Source organism: Grus americana, chromosome 2, assembly GCF_028858705.1.
Source record: "Grus americana isolate bGruAme1 chromosome 2, bGruAme1.mat, whole genome shotgun sequence".
NCBI lineage: Eukaryota > Metazoa > Chordata > Aves > Gruiformes > Gruidae > Grus > Grus americana.
In genome coordinates, this window is record NC_072853.1 from 121,087,850 (window position 1) to 121,102,891 (window position 15,042).

Below are 15,042 nucleotides of genomic sequence, written 5' to 3' on the forward strand. Positions count from 1 at the left end.
CAGTGACCACAATGCCTGGTGTCTGAGGACTGGATGCTTAAGTACTGCTGGCTGAGCAGCACGGAGCTACCAGCTAAAATGAAGCGAATAAATAGGATAACCTGTAATTATACTTTGGGGTTCCCCCTCTTTGAGGCGAGAAGCTGCCCAGAACCCCAGGATGATACCTAGAGGGCTGGATGCAGTGGGAAATTGTCCAGGGGGTGCCCCAGGCCTGCTCTGTGCCCAACCCCCAGACCGGGGCTCCCCCCCAGCTCCAGTGGGGGTGCCCAGGTAGGCACCGGCCTCCCCTGCAGCAACCATCCCCAAGGTGGTGCCCACAGTAGGGGGCTGCCGAGGGCCACACAGGCCACGAGCCCCTGCAATGCCACCCATCCCCTGGGTGCTTTGGAGGCCCCTGCACCTGGTGGGCTCCATGTTGGGGGTATGATGGGGTATGACGGGGGGGGGGGGTGTGTCTGTGCAGGAGTGGGGGGGCTGCCCTGTAGCAGAGAGGGTGCAGGCAGCACCCCTAGGCTGGAGAACAGGAGGGAAAAAGACAGAGGAGGGGGCAGGAAAAAAAAGAAAAATGAGCAGCCGAGCCAGCCAGGAGTCGAACCTAGAATCTTCTGATCCGTAGTCAGACGCGTTATCCATTGCGCCACTGGCCCTGCTCGTAGTTACACTCTTGCCCGCAGCCAGTTCACCACAGACCTCACGTGGGGGCGGGGCCGCTAGGCAGAGGACAGCCAATCCAACGTAACCTCCCCGCCGACACCCCTCCCAGCGGCTCCCGTGGGGCGTGGCTTACTACCCCACCTGCGCGCTGGCCAATCCCCAGCGGCTTCGTTCGAACGCCTCCGCCCCTCCCGCCCCCGGTTACACGTCACTGTTTCGCGGTGGCCTGGTGGCCCCTGGCGTGCCGGGGGCGGGGTTAGAGCGCTGTGGTTCAGCCAATCGCGGGGCCGGTCAGTCAGCCCAGGCTCTCCCCCTTCCTCCATGGGTGGTGCCCCGTCCTGTGGCTCTTGCTAACGTGCCCGAGTAGGTTTGTCCTGTGCGGGGTCCCGTCCCTCAAGGCCGGGGGACGCGTCAGTCTGGAAGGGAGGGAGCGGCCGGGTCGGAGGGTGCGAGAGCGACGCTGAGCGGAGCCGGCGTCGGCCGGAGACAGCCGGAGGGGGACGAATGGCGGCAGCGGCAGGAACGGCGGCAGCAGCGGCCTACGCCAACTTGAAGCTGTGAGTGACCTGCTGGGAGGGGGAAAACAAGGCTCTGTCACCTGCCGCCGCCGGCCCAGCCGGAGGGGAGGGGCCGGCCGTTGGAGCAACGGTCGCCTGTCTTGTCCCTTCCCCTCCCCCCGCCCGTTTCCCGCTCCCCTCACGGATCCGCGCGGGTCCCGCTGCGCTCCGGGGAGCCCTGCGGCTGGCGGCGGCTCGCTGCCGCTCTCGGCCGCCGCTGCGCGGGTGCCCCGTCCTCTTCCCCTGGGGCGGCCGCCGCCTCCGGGTTGTGCCGGGCTCGCCGCCTCTCCTTCGCTTCCTGGGTCAGCGCGAAGGGCTTGGCCCGAGGCAGCGGCTGCGTGCGGCAGCCCGGGGCGAGAGGGAGGAGGACTTTGGCCACGGGTACAGGTCCGGTCCCCTTTCGGCGTCTATCTGATAGTGCTACTGTAGGTAGAAACGCTGCTGGCGGTTCGCGTGTCTGTCTCGCTTTCCTCTTGCATATACAGGAGGGCTAATGCGTGCGAGTCCTCTCTCGTGCCCACTTTAGCGTGATGGGCGAGTTGCACTGCTGAGAGAGTGGCCGCTCTGCCGCGGAGGAACTGCTGGGTTGCGAGGAGGAGGTGGTTGGTGCACGGAGCAGGGGAACCTAGGCTGTCTTCTGCTTTCTTTATAGGTGACTGTTGTAGAAACTCGAGTAGTGATGGTAATGTAAAGCTCTCTATACGTGCAGCATTACTTGCCAGCAGAAGGTTCATTAAGCGTACATACCCACCCTTTGTGGCACAGGGTTTTCTGTGGTATGGTTTTGATGCCAGCTGATGATTTTGAACTTTTGGGATGTTCCTGTGTAGTGTCTGCTGTGACTTTTCAAATAAGTTCTTTTAATCTCCTGATGTAATTTTTTCATTAAAACAAAGGTTTTAGTGGAGAATGTAACCCTTGGCACTTGCATGTTCCAGATGTTTGCTTGCTGTCTTCATACAGCAAAGGAAGTTGCATAACCAAAGCAATACAAAGTTAAAACCGAAAAGGCGTTTCCATTATAATCTCTCACACTGGCTGATTGAAACTCCTGAAAAAATTACTTTGAGCATGAGACTCTTCATGGGGCTGGCTGGAGCTAACAGTGAAATGTCCTTGTGTGACTTAAAGGTGTTCCCAGGTTTTTGACCTCTAAATATTAGCTTGAAATTCTATAATTGAGTTACTGATGGCATTTTCAGGCAGCAGTATCTGAAAGTGATTTTTGAGCCTGATTTAACTGTACTTAATGCTTTGTTAAATTTCATTTGATAGTGATCTTTTGGATTCAGAGGAAGCATACTTAGATTTTTTTAGAGATCTGTATACAGCTTGTCATGATGCTGTTATGTGTTTAAAAATCACTGGGCTTCTTTCCTTATTTTGATTAGGTAGCTATGTGAGGGTATACAGAGGCTGGAGATAATTGGGTGCTACTGAAGGGTAAGATCATCAGTGATGTTTGAAAGACTTGGTTATTTGGCAGAAAGCTTCATTTTTTTCCTATTGTTGCCTAAACAATGTTTGTCTTTCTTTAAGCTGAACTTGTGATCTTTTTGCCTGCAGAGGAGAAAAGGTGAGTTGTATGAGTAGCAGTTGTGTGACTTGTAGTATGCCGTCCTTCTTACTGAGAATTTTTTTTTTTTTTTAAGTAAAAGCACTTTTCTGGATACAGGCTAGTAAAGAATTCTCTCGTTTAAAGCTTAATCTTAACTAACAGCAAGTTATGATCTTTTTAGAACAAGGCTGTGTCAAGTGTAGTTTAACATGATTTTTTTTCATAAACTTGAAAACAGAATTGTTTTCTGTTCTGAAAAACAGGCTTTTTTCCTGTTGTTACACCAAGTTGTAGTAATGCCTGCAGACTTGCTACCAAGCCTTTTAAGATAAAGGGCCATAACTTGGGTCACGAGTCAAACTTAGTAGATTGGCAAGGTCAGAGGAGAATGTTCTTCTGAGCAATCCACAGTGGACTTCAGTTTGAGGATTTAGTGGTAACTGTTTGTTTTGTGGTGTGTGTTGGGTTTTTTTTATCTGACTTTTCATTCTCACTATGAAAAGGTCAGATTTTGCAGCTGCACCTCTTCTAGGTAGTCCGGTGGCCCTGTATGGAGCTTCACTGATTCACCCGCACTCTGTGGGGTCCCATTCTGTACATCAATTGCAGGTTCTAGCTCTGAATGCAAATCTTTTGTATTTCTCATGTTATCAAAAGTAGTGACTCAAAACCCTTTATGCCTTGACCAGTGTCATCAGTCAAGTTCAGGTGATACCAGTAAAAATGCTTATGTCTAGTGTCTGTGCTACTGTTGGAACTATGTGAGTTACACCGACAGTTATTGGGGGAAATTATTAACCTGAAAACTGCTATCCATAGTTGTGTCATCTATGTCACTGCTTTACTTATTTAACTTCCTCTCGTAGCCTCAGGAAAAAAATGTAAAATTCAAACACCTATTGCAGGTAGCAAGCTAGTGGATGGTAGTGAAGCTACTAGTCCGATGAATCAATAAAACCTGATTGGTAAAGTTGTCCACAAGAATCCTAGCTGTTGTTTTGGCTTACTTAAAATCACTTTTTTCTTTGTGCTTGGGTGAAGACTTATCTTGCTGATAGCCTTCTAAGTATCGTGTGGGTCTCTGACAGTAGCTGTGTTTCAAAATTAATTCCTCTTGCCCCCAGTTTTGCCTGCATGCTTTGTGAATGTACTGGTCAGTCGTTAGTAGCTACTGCACTTGAACATGGTGCCTTCCACCTGTCTGTATTTGGCGAGAGGTCCAAAAGTACATCTTGTCTTTGGGTTTTTTTGCTTGTTTTCTAAACTGAATTTTCAGAGTTTGGATAACACTTCCAGAAAGAACAGCCACACATCTCTTCCCCCCCCACACCCCCACCCCCCGCTTAATCTAAGCGGCTGTTGTGGTGAAGTTCAGGGATGTTGGTTGAGGAGGGCATTAACTTATGCAGTAAATCTTTTGTCATAAGTCAAACAACTGGAAATAGTTATAATGAAGCTATGCCTTTAATATGTACCATTTTTGTTTTAAAATCGTATTTCCATTAGTGTTTTGGTTTTTTTTTAATCCTGAGATCATACTCCCTTTTTCCTCCCTGCAACAACTCCTGCTCCATGGGAGATGTTCCAGATCCTTGAGCTGTTTCTGCTCGAGGATTAATATTTATTGTAGATGTATAATTAGCACACCTGCTCACCTAGAAAATCTGGAATCTCTGGAGTGTTGAAACCAGCAGCGTGTTAGCACTGTTACTTAACATGTTGTTGGGACTCTGTGTGCATATACTAATGCCTTTCCTATATCTTACTGCAGACCACTTTGATATCTTGAGTACAGCAAATGCATTGCTGCGCAGTACAGGATGTGCTTTTGGCTTGCTTTATTACAGTATTTAGGGGCTGACATCAAAGAGTTTCCTGCATTAGAGCAATGTTAAGTATTTATGGTGAAATAATCAATTACTGAAGTAAGGGTTTAGCTGTTGAGGCCTAGAAGGCTTAAGTGATATTGAGTGAATTACTATCTTTAGTTGCCATTAGAGCATGATGGGTCCTCTTTCATGCTGTATCTGAACACAGGAATATTCTTGTCTGTAAGATTTGCCTAATTAAAATGTGGGATGCAACTCTGCATTATCTTCATGATGTACAACACTGCTTTATAATAGAACTAATTAAGTGAAACTACACAATAAATGTACAAACTAAAAAAAGAGTATTTAACTGTAAATTAAGCTGACTATACATTGTGTAAGCAAGCAATGTTTTTGTTCGGTGTTGGGAATCACACTTTTATTTTGTAAGGCAGCCTTTTGCCTTGGATTATTAAATGGGACAACTCTTCTATTTATTAATGGCTTAAAAAGAGAAGGCAATGTCTTTAAATAGAGATGAAAGTGGTCAGTTAAAACAACAGAAGATGATTTTTCTTGGAAGACGCTAAGATGCAGCTCTAGGGTTTTGAGGTGGTATGACTTCCTCTGTTAATTTCTTGTGAAGCATAGGAATACACTAAACCTGAATTGAATGAAAAAGAATAGAGACTCTTTCGTAATATAAGTAGCTAACAAGAAAAAACACAAACCCTGTGAAACTTCCTGCTTTAAGGTAATTTCAAAGCATCTTTGCTTCTGTAGGAACTTACAGGAGGTTTTGGAGGGAAACTACTTGTGACACATAACTATGACAACATAACACCAACCTTGTTCAGACACTTACTACAAATGTGGAAAACATATTTTATTCAAAGCATTACTTAGATGCTACTGAAATAACTACATAAATGAGAGATTAACTCATTCAGATTTTAACTGGTCATAGGTGCTCTTGTCCTTTTTCCTCTTCAGGCCCATGTGGAACAGTCTCTTGGCTGGGTGTTAAAAATGCCTGTTGCAACACAGTACTTAGCCCAGTTTTGGAGAGTATGGGGACTAACTTCATTAGAGCCATTTAGTTTTCTCTTATTTTACTGCACTACTGGGTATACTCACTTATGTCAATGACCAGAATGATTTCACAAGAGTGGTAGTGCCTGAACTAAAGAAACTAGAAAATCAAAAGGCTTAATTCAGTAAAACACTCACTGAAAATTTTCTTTTTGTTTCTTAAAGGCAAAACAGTTGAAAGCATTTTCTAATTGTAGCCTCTGTGCACCCTTTTTACATAGGTTCTCCTTTTGACTGCTTCTTCAGCAGCATGAGCTGAAATAATGAAAAAGTGCATTTTATTAAAAAAAAACACCACAAAACCCACAATCAAACTAAGGCCTGATGTGTAACTGTGCTGTGTTTTCCTTCTAGGTCGTCTTTAAATCACTTGCAGATACTTTTTTTGCAACTTTGAATTGTAGGGGTGAAAGCTACTGATTGAGTTGCTTTAACTTTTGGTAGCAATCCACTCAGTTTCACTTGGAGAAGATTTTAAAAATGAGATCCAATTTACCTTCAGTAATACTTGAATTTGGTGGTTGCAGCGCTTCAATACCTTTCTTTTTCTTGAGTACCATGAGTTACACTATCATTGTCAACTATTTCCATTTATCACTCCCTTTGTTCTTTAGCAACATTGAGAAATATTTCATGATAATGGTGGTCAGGTTTTAAAAAAAAAAAGTAAATGGGAGGATCTTGGATTTTGTGAAGGTGTTATGTGCTGTAATGGAAGCAAGATATTGCTGTTAAGAGTTCTTGGTGTTTTGGATGGCTATAGACAGCAATGACCATGTGGCCAAGGAGAAGGCTCCAGTGTCAAATATGAAGATTATACAAAACCAGAATACAGCCTTGTATATGAAAAATAGTTTCAAATGTAACTACAGACATTATGGGCATCTAGAAAATACTGATTTCTTTATTATTTTTGTTACAATACTAGCACTTGGACTTTCATCTGTTCCTTATTTCATTAAAGGAACAGAATTAATCTGTCTGCAGATTCCTAATCATTGTGAATGATCCTTTCAGCATTTTAATATCTTTTCAGATGAGTAAAATAAGTATGTGTTATCTTTCTAAGCCTGTGATAGCCATACAGACTTGGTACTGAGTGGTCTGTGGAAAAACACCATTCTTGCATGCAATGTTCATCAGCTTCCTTACTGAAAGCAGGAGGCAATCATCTTGCTTATAGCAATCCTACGATTTAAAAGGTCATCTAAATGAGAATGAGCCTGCTAGCCTCCAACTAGACTCTGTGCCACTTTATCACAGCCCTCTGAGCTCTGCCATTCAGCCAGTTCTCAATCCACCTAACTGTCCACTCATCTAATCCACACTTCCTAAGCTTACCTATGAAGATGTTATGGGAGACAGTGTCAAAAGCATTGCTGAAGTCAAGGTAGACAACATCCACTGCTGTCCCCCATCCACCCAGCCAGTCATGTCATCATATCAGATTGGTCAAGCATGATTTCCCCTTGGTGAATCCATGTTGACCACTCCCAATAGCCTTCTTTTCTTCCACATGCTTAGAGATGACATCCAGAATGAGCTGCTCCATCACCTTTCCAAGGATGGAGGTGAGGCTGACTGGCCTGTAGTTTCCTGGGTCCTCCTTGTCCTTTTTGAAGACCAGAGTGACATTGGCTTTCCTCAAGTCCTCAGGTACCTCTCCTGTTCTCAATGGCCTTTCAAAGATGATGAAGAGTGGCGTAACAATAACGTCATAGCCATGTTGTACTTCATAATGAAAAGAGCAGCTCTTAAAAATACTGATCATGGAGGGAAATACTCAGTTGTGCTCTCTGTGGTCAATGTAGGTGTCTTGGTTTTTTTGCTTTCTTTATACAGAGTATTCAAAACCTGAAACTATCATTCTCACTACTTTGGACACTATTTTATAACCTGCTATGTTAAAAGACTTTTTTTCGACTTATTTTGCTTAAGATAGATGAGTAAGAGTGCCTAACCATCTGTGTTAAAGGCATAACAGGTCCAATGTTAAACTTTGCAGTGTGTTTTCCCCAGTTTTTTTAGCTGGAGTCTTGTATGTCAACTGATCTCCTGGAAAAAGCTGACTGTTCAACTAAACCAACAGAAGTTAAGTAGCTGCAGCTTTCTCTTGTGGAAAAACATCTGCTACTGTCTGCTGCCAACTAGCAATAGGTTTCTGACTGTACCTTAAATAGCATTTCCTGATCTCTTTTTAAATGCTTTAACAAATTGAGGGCTTATAAATGTCTTTAAGCTTGTCTTGCCCATTCTGTCTGTGTAAGCTTGTTTGCTCTTCACCATAAAAATGGCTGCCATTATTGCTATGAAACTCCCTTAAAGAGCCAGGGGTGCACATGTGCACTTCATCAAGAACAGAAGCAATGAAAGCAAAGTAGCAGTTTTAAGTCTTCGTAATTCAACAAACTGCATGTTTGTATTTCTTACTCTGATGTTTTTAGCTTCAAAAATAAAAGCATTTCACACATGAAAAATTAAGAAGGCTGATTTACAAGGGGAATACTGTTGATGTGTTTCCCATTATAGGACCCATAGACTAATTTTCCTTTAAGAAGTTAAATTATCTAATGAACAGTTAGCCATTGATTGCTTTACAGTTTGTTGTTATGTTTTTTTTCAGTTGAGTTAAGCTTTTGGTCTCCTCTGGCTTTCCTCTAATTGCCCAGAGAGGCTGTAGAATCGCCATCCTTGGGGAGAGCCAAAATATACCCTAAGAAATAGGGTTTAACTTTGAAGTTGGTTAAACTTTGAAGTTGGCCCTGCTTTTAGTGGATGGAAGGTGAGGTGTTAGGCATGTTAAAAGAGGTCTTCTAGACCTCTTTCAAAGGGCTCTTCTGATCTGAATTAGGATTCTAATTCAGCTTTCTGAAGGATTAAAAAAAATACAGATGATGTGAAGAAATGCAAGATCTATTTAGGGAGAAGGAGCCTAAAAATATCTATCCTGTAGAATAAGTTTCCAGAACACAGTGTTTAAAAGTCTGACTTCCAGTCTTGTAAAGCCTTAAACTACGAAAAATCATTGAGAGTTAGGAACACTAGTTCCAGAGTGTTTGGGGTTGTTTTTGTTCAGCGTTTCCTGTGTACAGCTACAAGTCATTTCTGCAAAACTCTTGTAGTGTTGCACAGTATAACATGTCTGGCTTCTTGCAAGGATCTCAACAGGTGTATTTTTAAGAAATGTTTCTGAAAACTGTTTAATTTTGTGGTTAGTGTTGTACTGCATACAGTTTTATCTAAAGGAAAGATATGTATGAAGTCTGAACAGGATGTTGGTGTGTGGTTTCTCTAATGTGTGATGGTGAGGATACAGGTTACCCCATGTGTGTCACACAGACCAGGCTAACAACTCTAGGGAATGGTAATGTTGAAACACGTCCTTCAAAAAACTAGCATGTGACTTTAACTCTTCTGGTTTGGTTTTTTTCTGTCTGTATTTTCTAGTGGATTCTTACAATATTTGGAACACTAATGTTAAATAGGTGGGTTTTATCACTGTGGACATTATTTTTGTGTTTACTAGAGTTGCATCAGGGATGTGGTGCTTTAGTTTCTGATATAGTAGAAAGTGTTTCATTAAAAAGCTTTTTTATTTTGGCTTATCAGACTAAGTGACATAGTTCAAATTTACATGAATTATATAGTGGACTGCTGTGTATACAAACTTACTTTCATGTCTCTAACTTTCAGTATTAAATAAGAATTAAGATTATTAAACAAGCCATGTACTTTGCAGTAACTGATTAGCTTGATTTGCTTTTTATGCACTGTCAACATTTGTTTTTATTGGGAAGTAATCCAGTGAGAATTTTGGGTTTGCAGCTGTAATAAGGTTTAAGATTACTCTATTTTCACCTGGTGAAGAGCTTAAATGTAAACAAACCACCCCAAAGTAAGTGTTGTTAAATTAAATCCTTTTTCCTATTCATTCTGTTAAAGGCATATAACACCAGAGAAATTCTATGTGGAAGCTTGTGATGATGGAGCAGATGATGTGCTTGCTATTGATAGAGTCTCCACCGAAGTCACTCTTACAGGTATTCTCCTCACCAGTATTTCTCAATATGGGCCTCTTCTGTCTATTTTGTTCTAGGCACTCCCAGAAGATATTCAGAACCTTAAATTGGTACTGGGAGAATTGTTTTTATCTTTAGTTACTCTTTTAAAAGAAGTGTTTTGTATTCTGTCCTGCAAAGAACTGTGTTCGAAATGCCTTCTTGCTGTGGGATTGATGCTGTGGGTAACCAGGGTGATAGCACTTGCCTGTTTTTGGTAAGACCGTGCATCACAACAGTAAAAACTGACTCATCCAAGCTAGGGATCGATGCTACAAGTCCAAGATTAAATGTGGGAAGGGTTGAACACTAGGCTTCTGCAGCTTCTGCTGAATTGTCTCAGTGTTGTCTTTAATACTGAAACCTGAATTTTCATAAAGCCTCTAGAAACAAGAACAGTAAAAAAACCTTCACTGTATACTTAGTTCTCTTGCAAATCTGGATTCAAATGTCAGTGCAAGTAGTCTTAAGCATACTGATGCTGAGGTCTTCAAAATTTTAGTTTAATTTTTAAGAATGTGAAACTAATGCATGAAAACAATCAAAGAACTTGCATTAAAAGACAATATGAAATGAAGGCAATGGGTGACTTGTTTTTGATACTTCAAGAGTTTCTACCTCAGTATTACTAATCTCTAAACAGACAGAAATACTACAGTAATATTAATATAAAAGTAGTCATTCTCTTCCTTTTATTAGGTCTCTTGTATACCTCATGTAGAGTAGTGTGCCCATCCCACTGATAATTTTGGTGCTGTAGTATAATTTCATTTATCCTTCAAAGTTGTCCCTTCAAAAGTGTAAACATAGCTGTCCTAAGTCTTTTAGTCTTCATATGTTCTCATTCCTGGTGTTTTATCAGATGAACCTGCAAGATGTTTAAAGCAAAGGAAAAATAAAGCGCTATCTTTCTCAGTTCTTCAGACTTGGGGAAAATGCCTAACTGGTGTGGATGTTTTGGAGGGTTTTTTTAAACTTCTCTAGTATCCCTTCTGGTATTTTAGAAGTGTGGATAGATGGAAGTTTAACATACTAGGACTTCTAATTGATATTTGGATACCTTTTGGATCTCTTGGTATGTTGTTTGGAATACTGTACTCCTTGCCGCATCTATGCCGTTGTTGGTAGCTTTGCAGAGATAGACCAAAAAGTAAACTAGGTCTTCTGAAATGGAAATAGACTGAGGCTCAGAAGAAGCATTCAAAAGTGGGAGGGAGGCATAAGCATTTATGGTTTGTTTGTCCTTGATGTCTTGATGGCTTCAAAACAAAAAGTTACTGGAAACTGGCAGGACAATACATTATTGAGGAGTCTACTTGCTACGCTAACATGTAAATGAGCTTGAATTTATTCAGTTGTATGACTATTTTGATTAAACATGAGAAATTGGGTTAGAATACTTCCATATCCTTCCCCCCAGCCCTGCATCAGACTTTGAAATTCTGATGCATTGCTGCTTCTACTTAAGACTCCAGCAAAACTTGAGATTTGACCAAGAAGCTTTGACAAACCTAGTTTAATAGTTTTCCAGTATAGTAATGAAAGAAGCAGTCTGAAATTCCGATGCTTTTTCTTCTGCTTTTCAGTTAAGAAAGATGTTCCCCCTTCAGCTGTTACAAGGCCTATATATGGTATTTTGGGAACAATCCGATTGGTGGCAGGTAAGGAAAACAGAACCGTGCTCTTTAAAAATACTTAGGCAAAATACATTGCTAAAGAAGTGTTAAAGACAAAAACGTTATTTGCGAGTATCTGAGGTTACACTTTAATCAGTATGATGGGCTTTCCTTGTGGCTGCTAGAGGATGGAAGTATCCAAATATAGCTTATGAATGTTCATGTACCTCTTAAATCTGTAGCTGCTCTAAAGGCAGGGTTAACTGACAGCTTGTTGAGTTTTAAGGAATGCATTTCAAATGTGTACAAAGAACTTCATCTACTTACTCTTCATAACTGTTTTAATCTTAGCTGCGGGATTTGATGCAACAGTCAGATACTGGATTGTGAAGTTTGACTTTAAATCGGTAATCTTGGTATACAAATAACTGAAAGTGACAGGGTGATAGACAAGTAGATGCAGCTGTTCATGTAATGGTTGTGTTCCAACTATTCTACAAATACAAAGAAAATTCAACATTAGAAGAAAAAGGACAGACTGGAACAATTCTAAATTTTAGGGAGTTGTAGTATAAGGTAAGAACAAGCTGTCTGCTTTTTCTAAGTATCTCAGTGGTGTTCAGATACAACAGTCACTGCCACAAATAAACCTGATGCATAAAGTCTAAGCTTCCAGGAAAGTCAGTGTTGATATTCAAAAGATCTGTTGTGGGTAGACTCTAATAGAGTTTGAGACTAACAGAGTCTGAAAAATGATGCAGTAAGGAGCATACATACTGAATAAAAGTCTCCATATGTAGAAAGGATTTAAGTTCACTCATTGCGGTATTTTCAACCGAAGCAACGTATCATTGTGTTAAATGTAGTAACTTCTGACTGGATCTTAAATCACTGAACTTTACATGCTCATATTCTAAAGAATTATGAGTCTTCCAGAGTAAGAGCAATGTAATGGATGCCTATGTCTCAGGTACTTGACAAGCCCTCATTGTTTTAAAATTGAACTGTCCCAAAGGGGAATTTTTACAGCTTACAGGCTTGGTAATGACTTTCATTCATCTGACTGACTATTACATAAAACATAGAAGCGTGTAACTTCTGTTTAATAGCCTGGGTTTTCTTCCTTTCATCCCCCCCCCGCAAGCTTTCCACTGGTTGTTGGTACACAGCTGTAAAACTAAGGATGGTATCAGTTAAAGTAAACATTTAGCTAAGTGTTGTTAGGCAGTTCAGTTATCTGTTAACTGTAAAACAGGTTCCATATCTAGCAATGCAGTGTCTTTAACAAGCATAAATATTCTTCACCTGTTGCAGTATTAGGGGGGAAGAATTGCTGAAGTGGTATCTGAAGCTCTGAAATCCAATCAGAAGGTTGCATACCCAAATAGGAAAAGACAGTATTGAAAATTCATGTCAGATTAAATGTATCTAATTATGCAGCATTTTTGTGGCATAGTTGTGGATGTAATGTGCTGTTTTTATAAGATATCTGGATGCTTCTGACATACCCACCGAAAGCAATACTTATAACTTAAGAATGCTCTAGCATGTTTGCATCTCAAATGCTTGCATATTCCACCCAAATACAAGGTATAACACTAGACCTGCAGAGGTAGAAAGTGAGGGTAGTACCTGTTCTTTCACTAACTATATAGACTAGATACCTGATGTAATAATTCACCTGTCCATAAAACTTGGTTTATATCTAGGTATGGTAGTAAATACAAATAATGGGTAAACTTAACACACAATGTGAACTGCTCCTGCTTGACACTTATAAGATGTAGATGATGAGACATTTTTATCCATCGATATCCAATTTAATAAAGTAACCTTTTTCTTCAAAAACAAGATGGCACTGAAATATGATAGGCTTGGAAATAAGGCTATGTTGTGGTTCCCAACAAGCGTAAATTAATTGCTTTGAGTGAACTGCCATGATTATGTTTTGCTTTGTTACTTATGCAACTTATGTAAACAGCAAACTTCCTGTCTTTTAATTATTAAAAGAAACCCCCTTCTCTTTGCTCCATTTTGAACCTATTAGGATAAATATTTTTTTTTCAGGATAAAATGAATAAGCTTTTTGGATTCTGAAGCATGCTTCCTTTCGTGTATTTCTGACTTGTTCTGTGCTTTCTAAACCACATTCAAGACCATTGGCCTCTTTCTGCTTTTGCAAGCCTAAAAACTTTCAGACTGTCTTTGTTCTGAAGTAAGTGTAGCTGACGTTTATCTTGTCCATGTTTAAAAATTCCTTAAACTTAATGAGTAGCTCAAGATCTATGAGCATAGAGAATTGGGTAGTTTACCAAGTGTTTTGTTTCTGTTCTAGCCCCTTACTGTTAAGAACATAAAATCCTAGATGTAACTTAAAAAACCTCACTCTTTCCTGTAGGTTTCAGTTTTCTAGTATGGTTATAGGCTGCTTTCCTTAATACGTGCATCTATTTTTAATCTTTGCTCTTTCTGATTTACAGGCACATATCTTATTGTAATAACAAAAAAGAAAAAAGTAGGTGAGATTTTCAGTCATGCAATCTGGAAAGCAACAGACTTTGACATCCTGTCCTACAAAAAGACCATGCTGCACTTAACTGATATTCAGGTAGGTGGATTGATTAGGGGAGTGTGGGGGAATGTTATCTTATGTTAATGTCCGTTACCCCAGGACCTAATTTGATGAAACTATAAAAATTCTAAATTTTTAAATTTAAAATTTTTTTCTCTGATTTGCTCAGGCTACTATAATTGATGTAATATTTGGGTATAGATGGACATACAGTTATGTCATTCAAGATGATAAACTCACATTGTGCAACTTAGAATATCATCCCTAAAGTCTGATCTGCATGTTGTGCATTTTTCCTCTTGTTAAGGTAGTACAGTATGGGAGGATGAGGTGGACTGTCTTGCTGTATCACTGTTCTTGTTCCGAAATCCTGTATCACTTTTCTCCTCTGAGGACCTTCATGAAGGCTTTGCTTGCCTGGCATACCGCAGAGGTGTTTTAGTGCTGCTTTGTAATAGATCGTACAAAGGCACCCTATTACAGAGCCAGTCCACAAAATCACAACACTCTTCCTGTTAAGTCTTTCTCACAGCTTTACTATTCTGATAGCCCCTACAATAAGCTGCCTTGCTGTTATCTAATTATCTGTCTTGCTTAATTTATGGAATTGTTCAATTACATAATTAGCCAGCAGGGAAGAATTTTTTTTTTGAGAGGGAGGGAAAGGATGAAGATTACTTAAAACAGATACGTTGTAGATTGATAGAGTAATAAGGGTGTCTAACCAATGGAGCTGAAAGGGAATCTGATGCTCTTTCAGGAAAGGAATGAGGTTAATCAGAACTTGAACCAGAACACAGATTAGTTATTGGGGTTATCTTGACAATAAATTATACTTTCTTTTGCATTGTCATCTTGTCTTGTTGTTTGGGGGTTTTTTTGACTGAATGGTTTTCAGGGAAACTATTGACTTTCTTTTTGCTTAGAAGTTGCTGATATTAGTTTAATATTAGTAGGTGTTTACAGCAATACTGTTCTCTGCTTTCTGCTGTTCTTGCAGAATTTGGTTGCAGTGTGCTAGCTGTAAGTTATCTGAACTGGGTATCAAAATTGCGATCTCATGGTTTCCTTCTTGTGTGGTAATCTCTGGATGATGTCATGTGTTGCTAGAGCACTAGCGA

The 15,042-nt window shown here is 40.6% G+C and overlaps 1 protein-coding gene and 1 non-coding gene across 4 annotated transcripts in view; one reads left to right on the forward strand and one right to left on the reverse strand.

The window, feature by feature from the left end:
* Positions 1 to 577: 577 nt before the first annotated feature.
* TRNAR-ACG (transfer RNA arginine (anticodon ACG)) lies at positions 578 to 650 on the reverse strand. The gene has a single exon. It is a non-coding gene; the product is annotated as a tRNA-Arg (tRNA).
* A 309-nt stretch (positions 651 to 959) lies between these two features.
* SACM1L (SAC1 like phosphatidylinositide phosphatase) overlaps positions 960 to 15,042 on the forward strand; it is a 32,579-nt gene continuing 18,496 nt past the window's right edge. The window contains exons 1-5 of one of the 3 annotated variants that reach the window (XM_054818543.1): positions 970 to 1,214; positions 7,200 to 7,331; positions 9,618 to 9,715; positions 11,320 to 11,394; positions 13,830 to 13,957. In XM_054818543.1, coding sequence (XP_054674518.1) covers positions 1,162 to 1,214; positions 7,200 to 7,331; positions 9,618 to 9,715; positions 11,320 to 11,394; positions 13,830 to 13,957 — 486 coding nt within the window. In that variant the 5' untranslated portion in view covers positions 970 to 1,161. Of the gene's footprint in view, positions 1,215 to 7,199; positions 7,332 to 9,617; positions 9,716 to 11,319; positions 11,395 to 13,829; positions 13,958 to 15,042 lie in introns of those variants that run through there. The other 2 variants (XM_054818544.1, XM_054818545.1) reach the window with 2 other exon arrangements.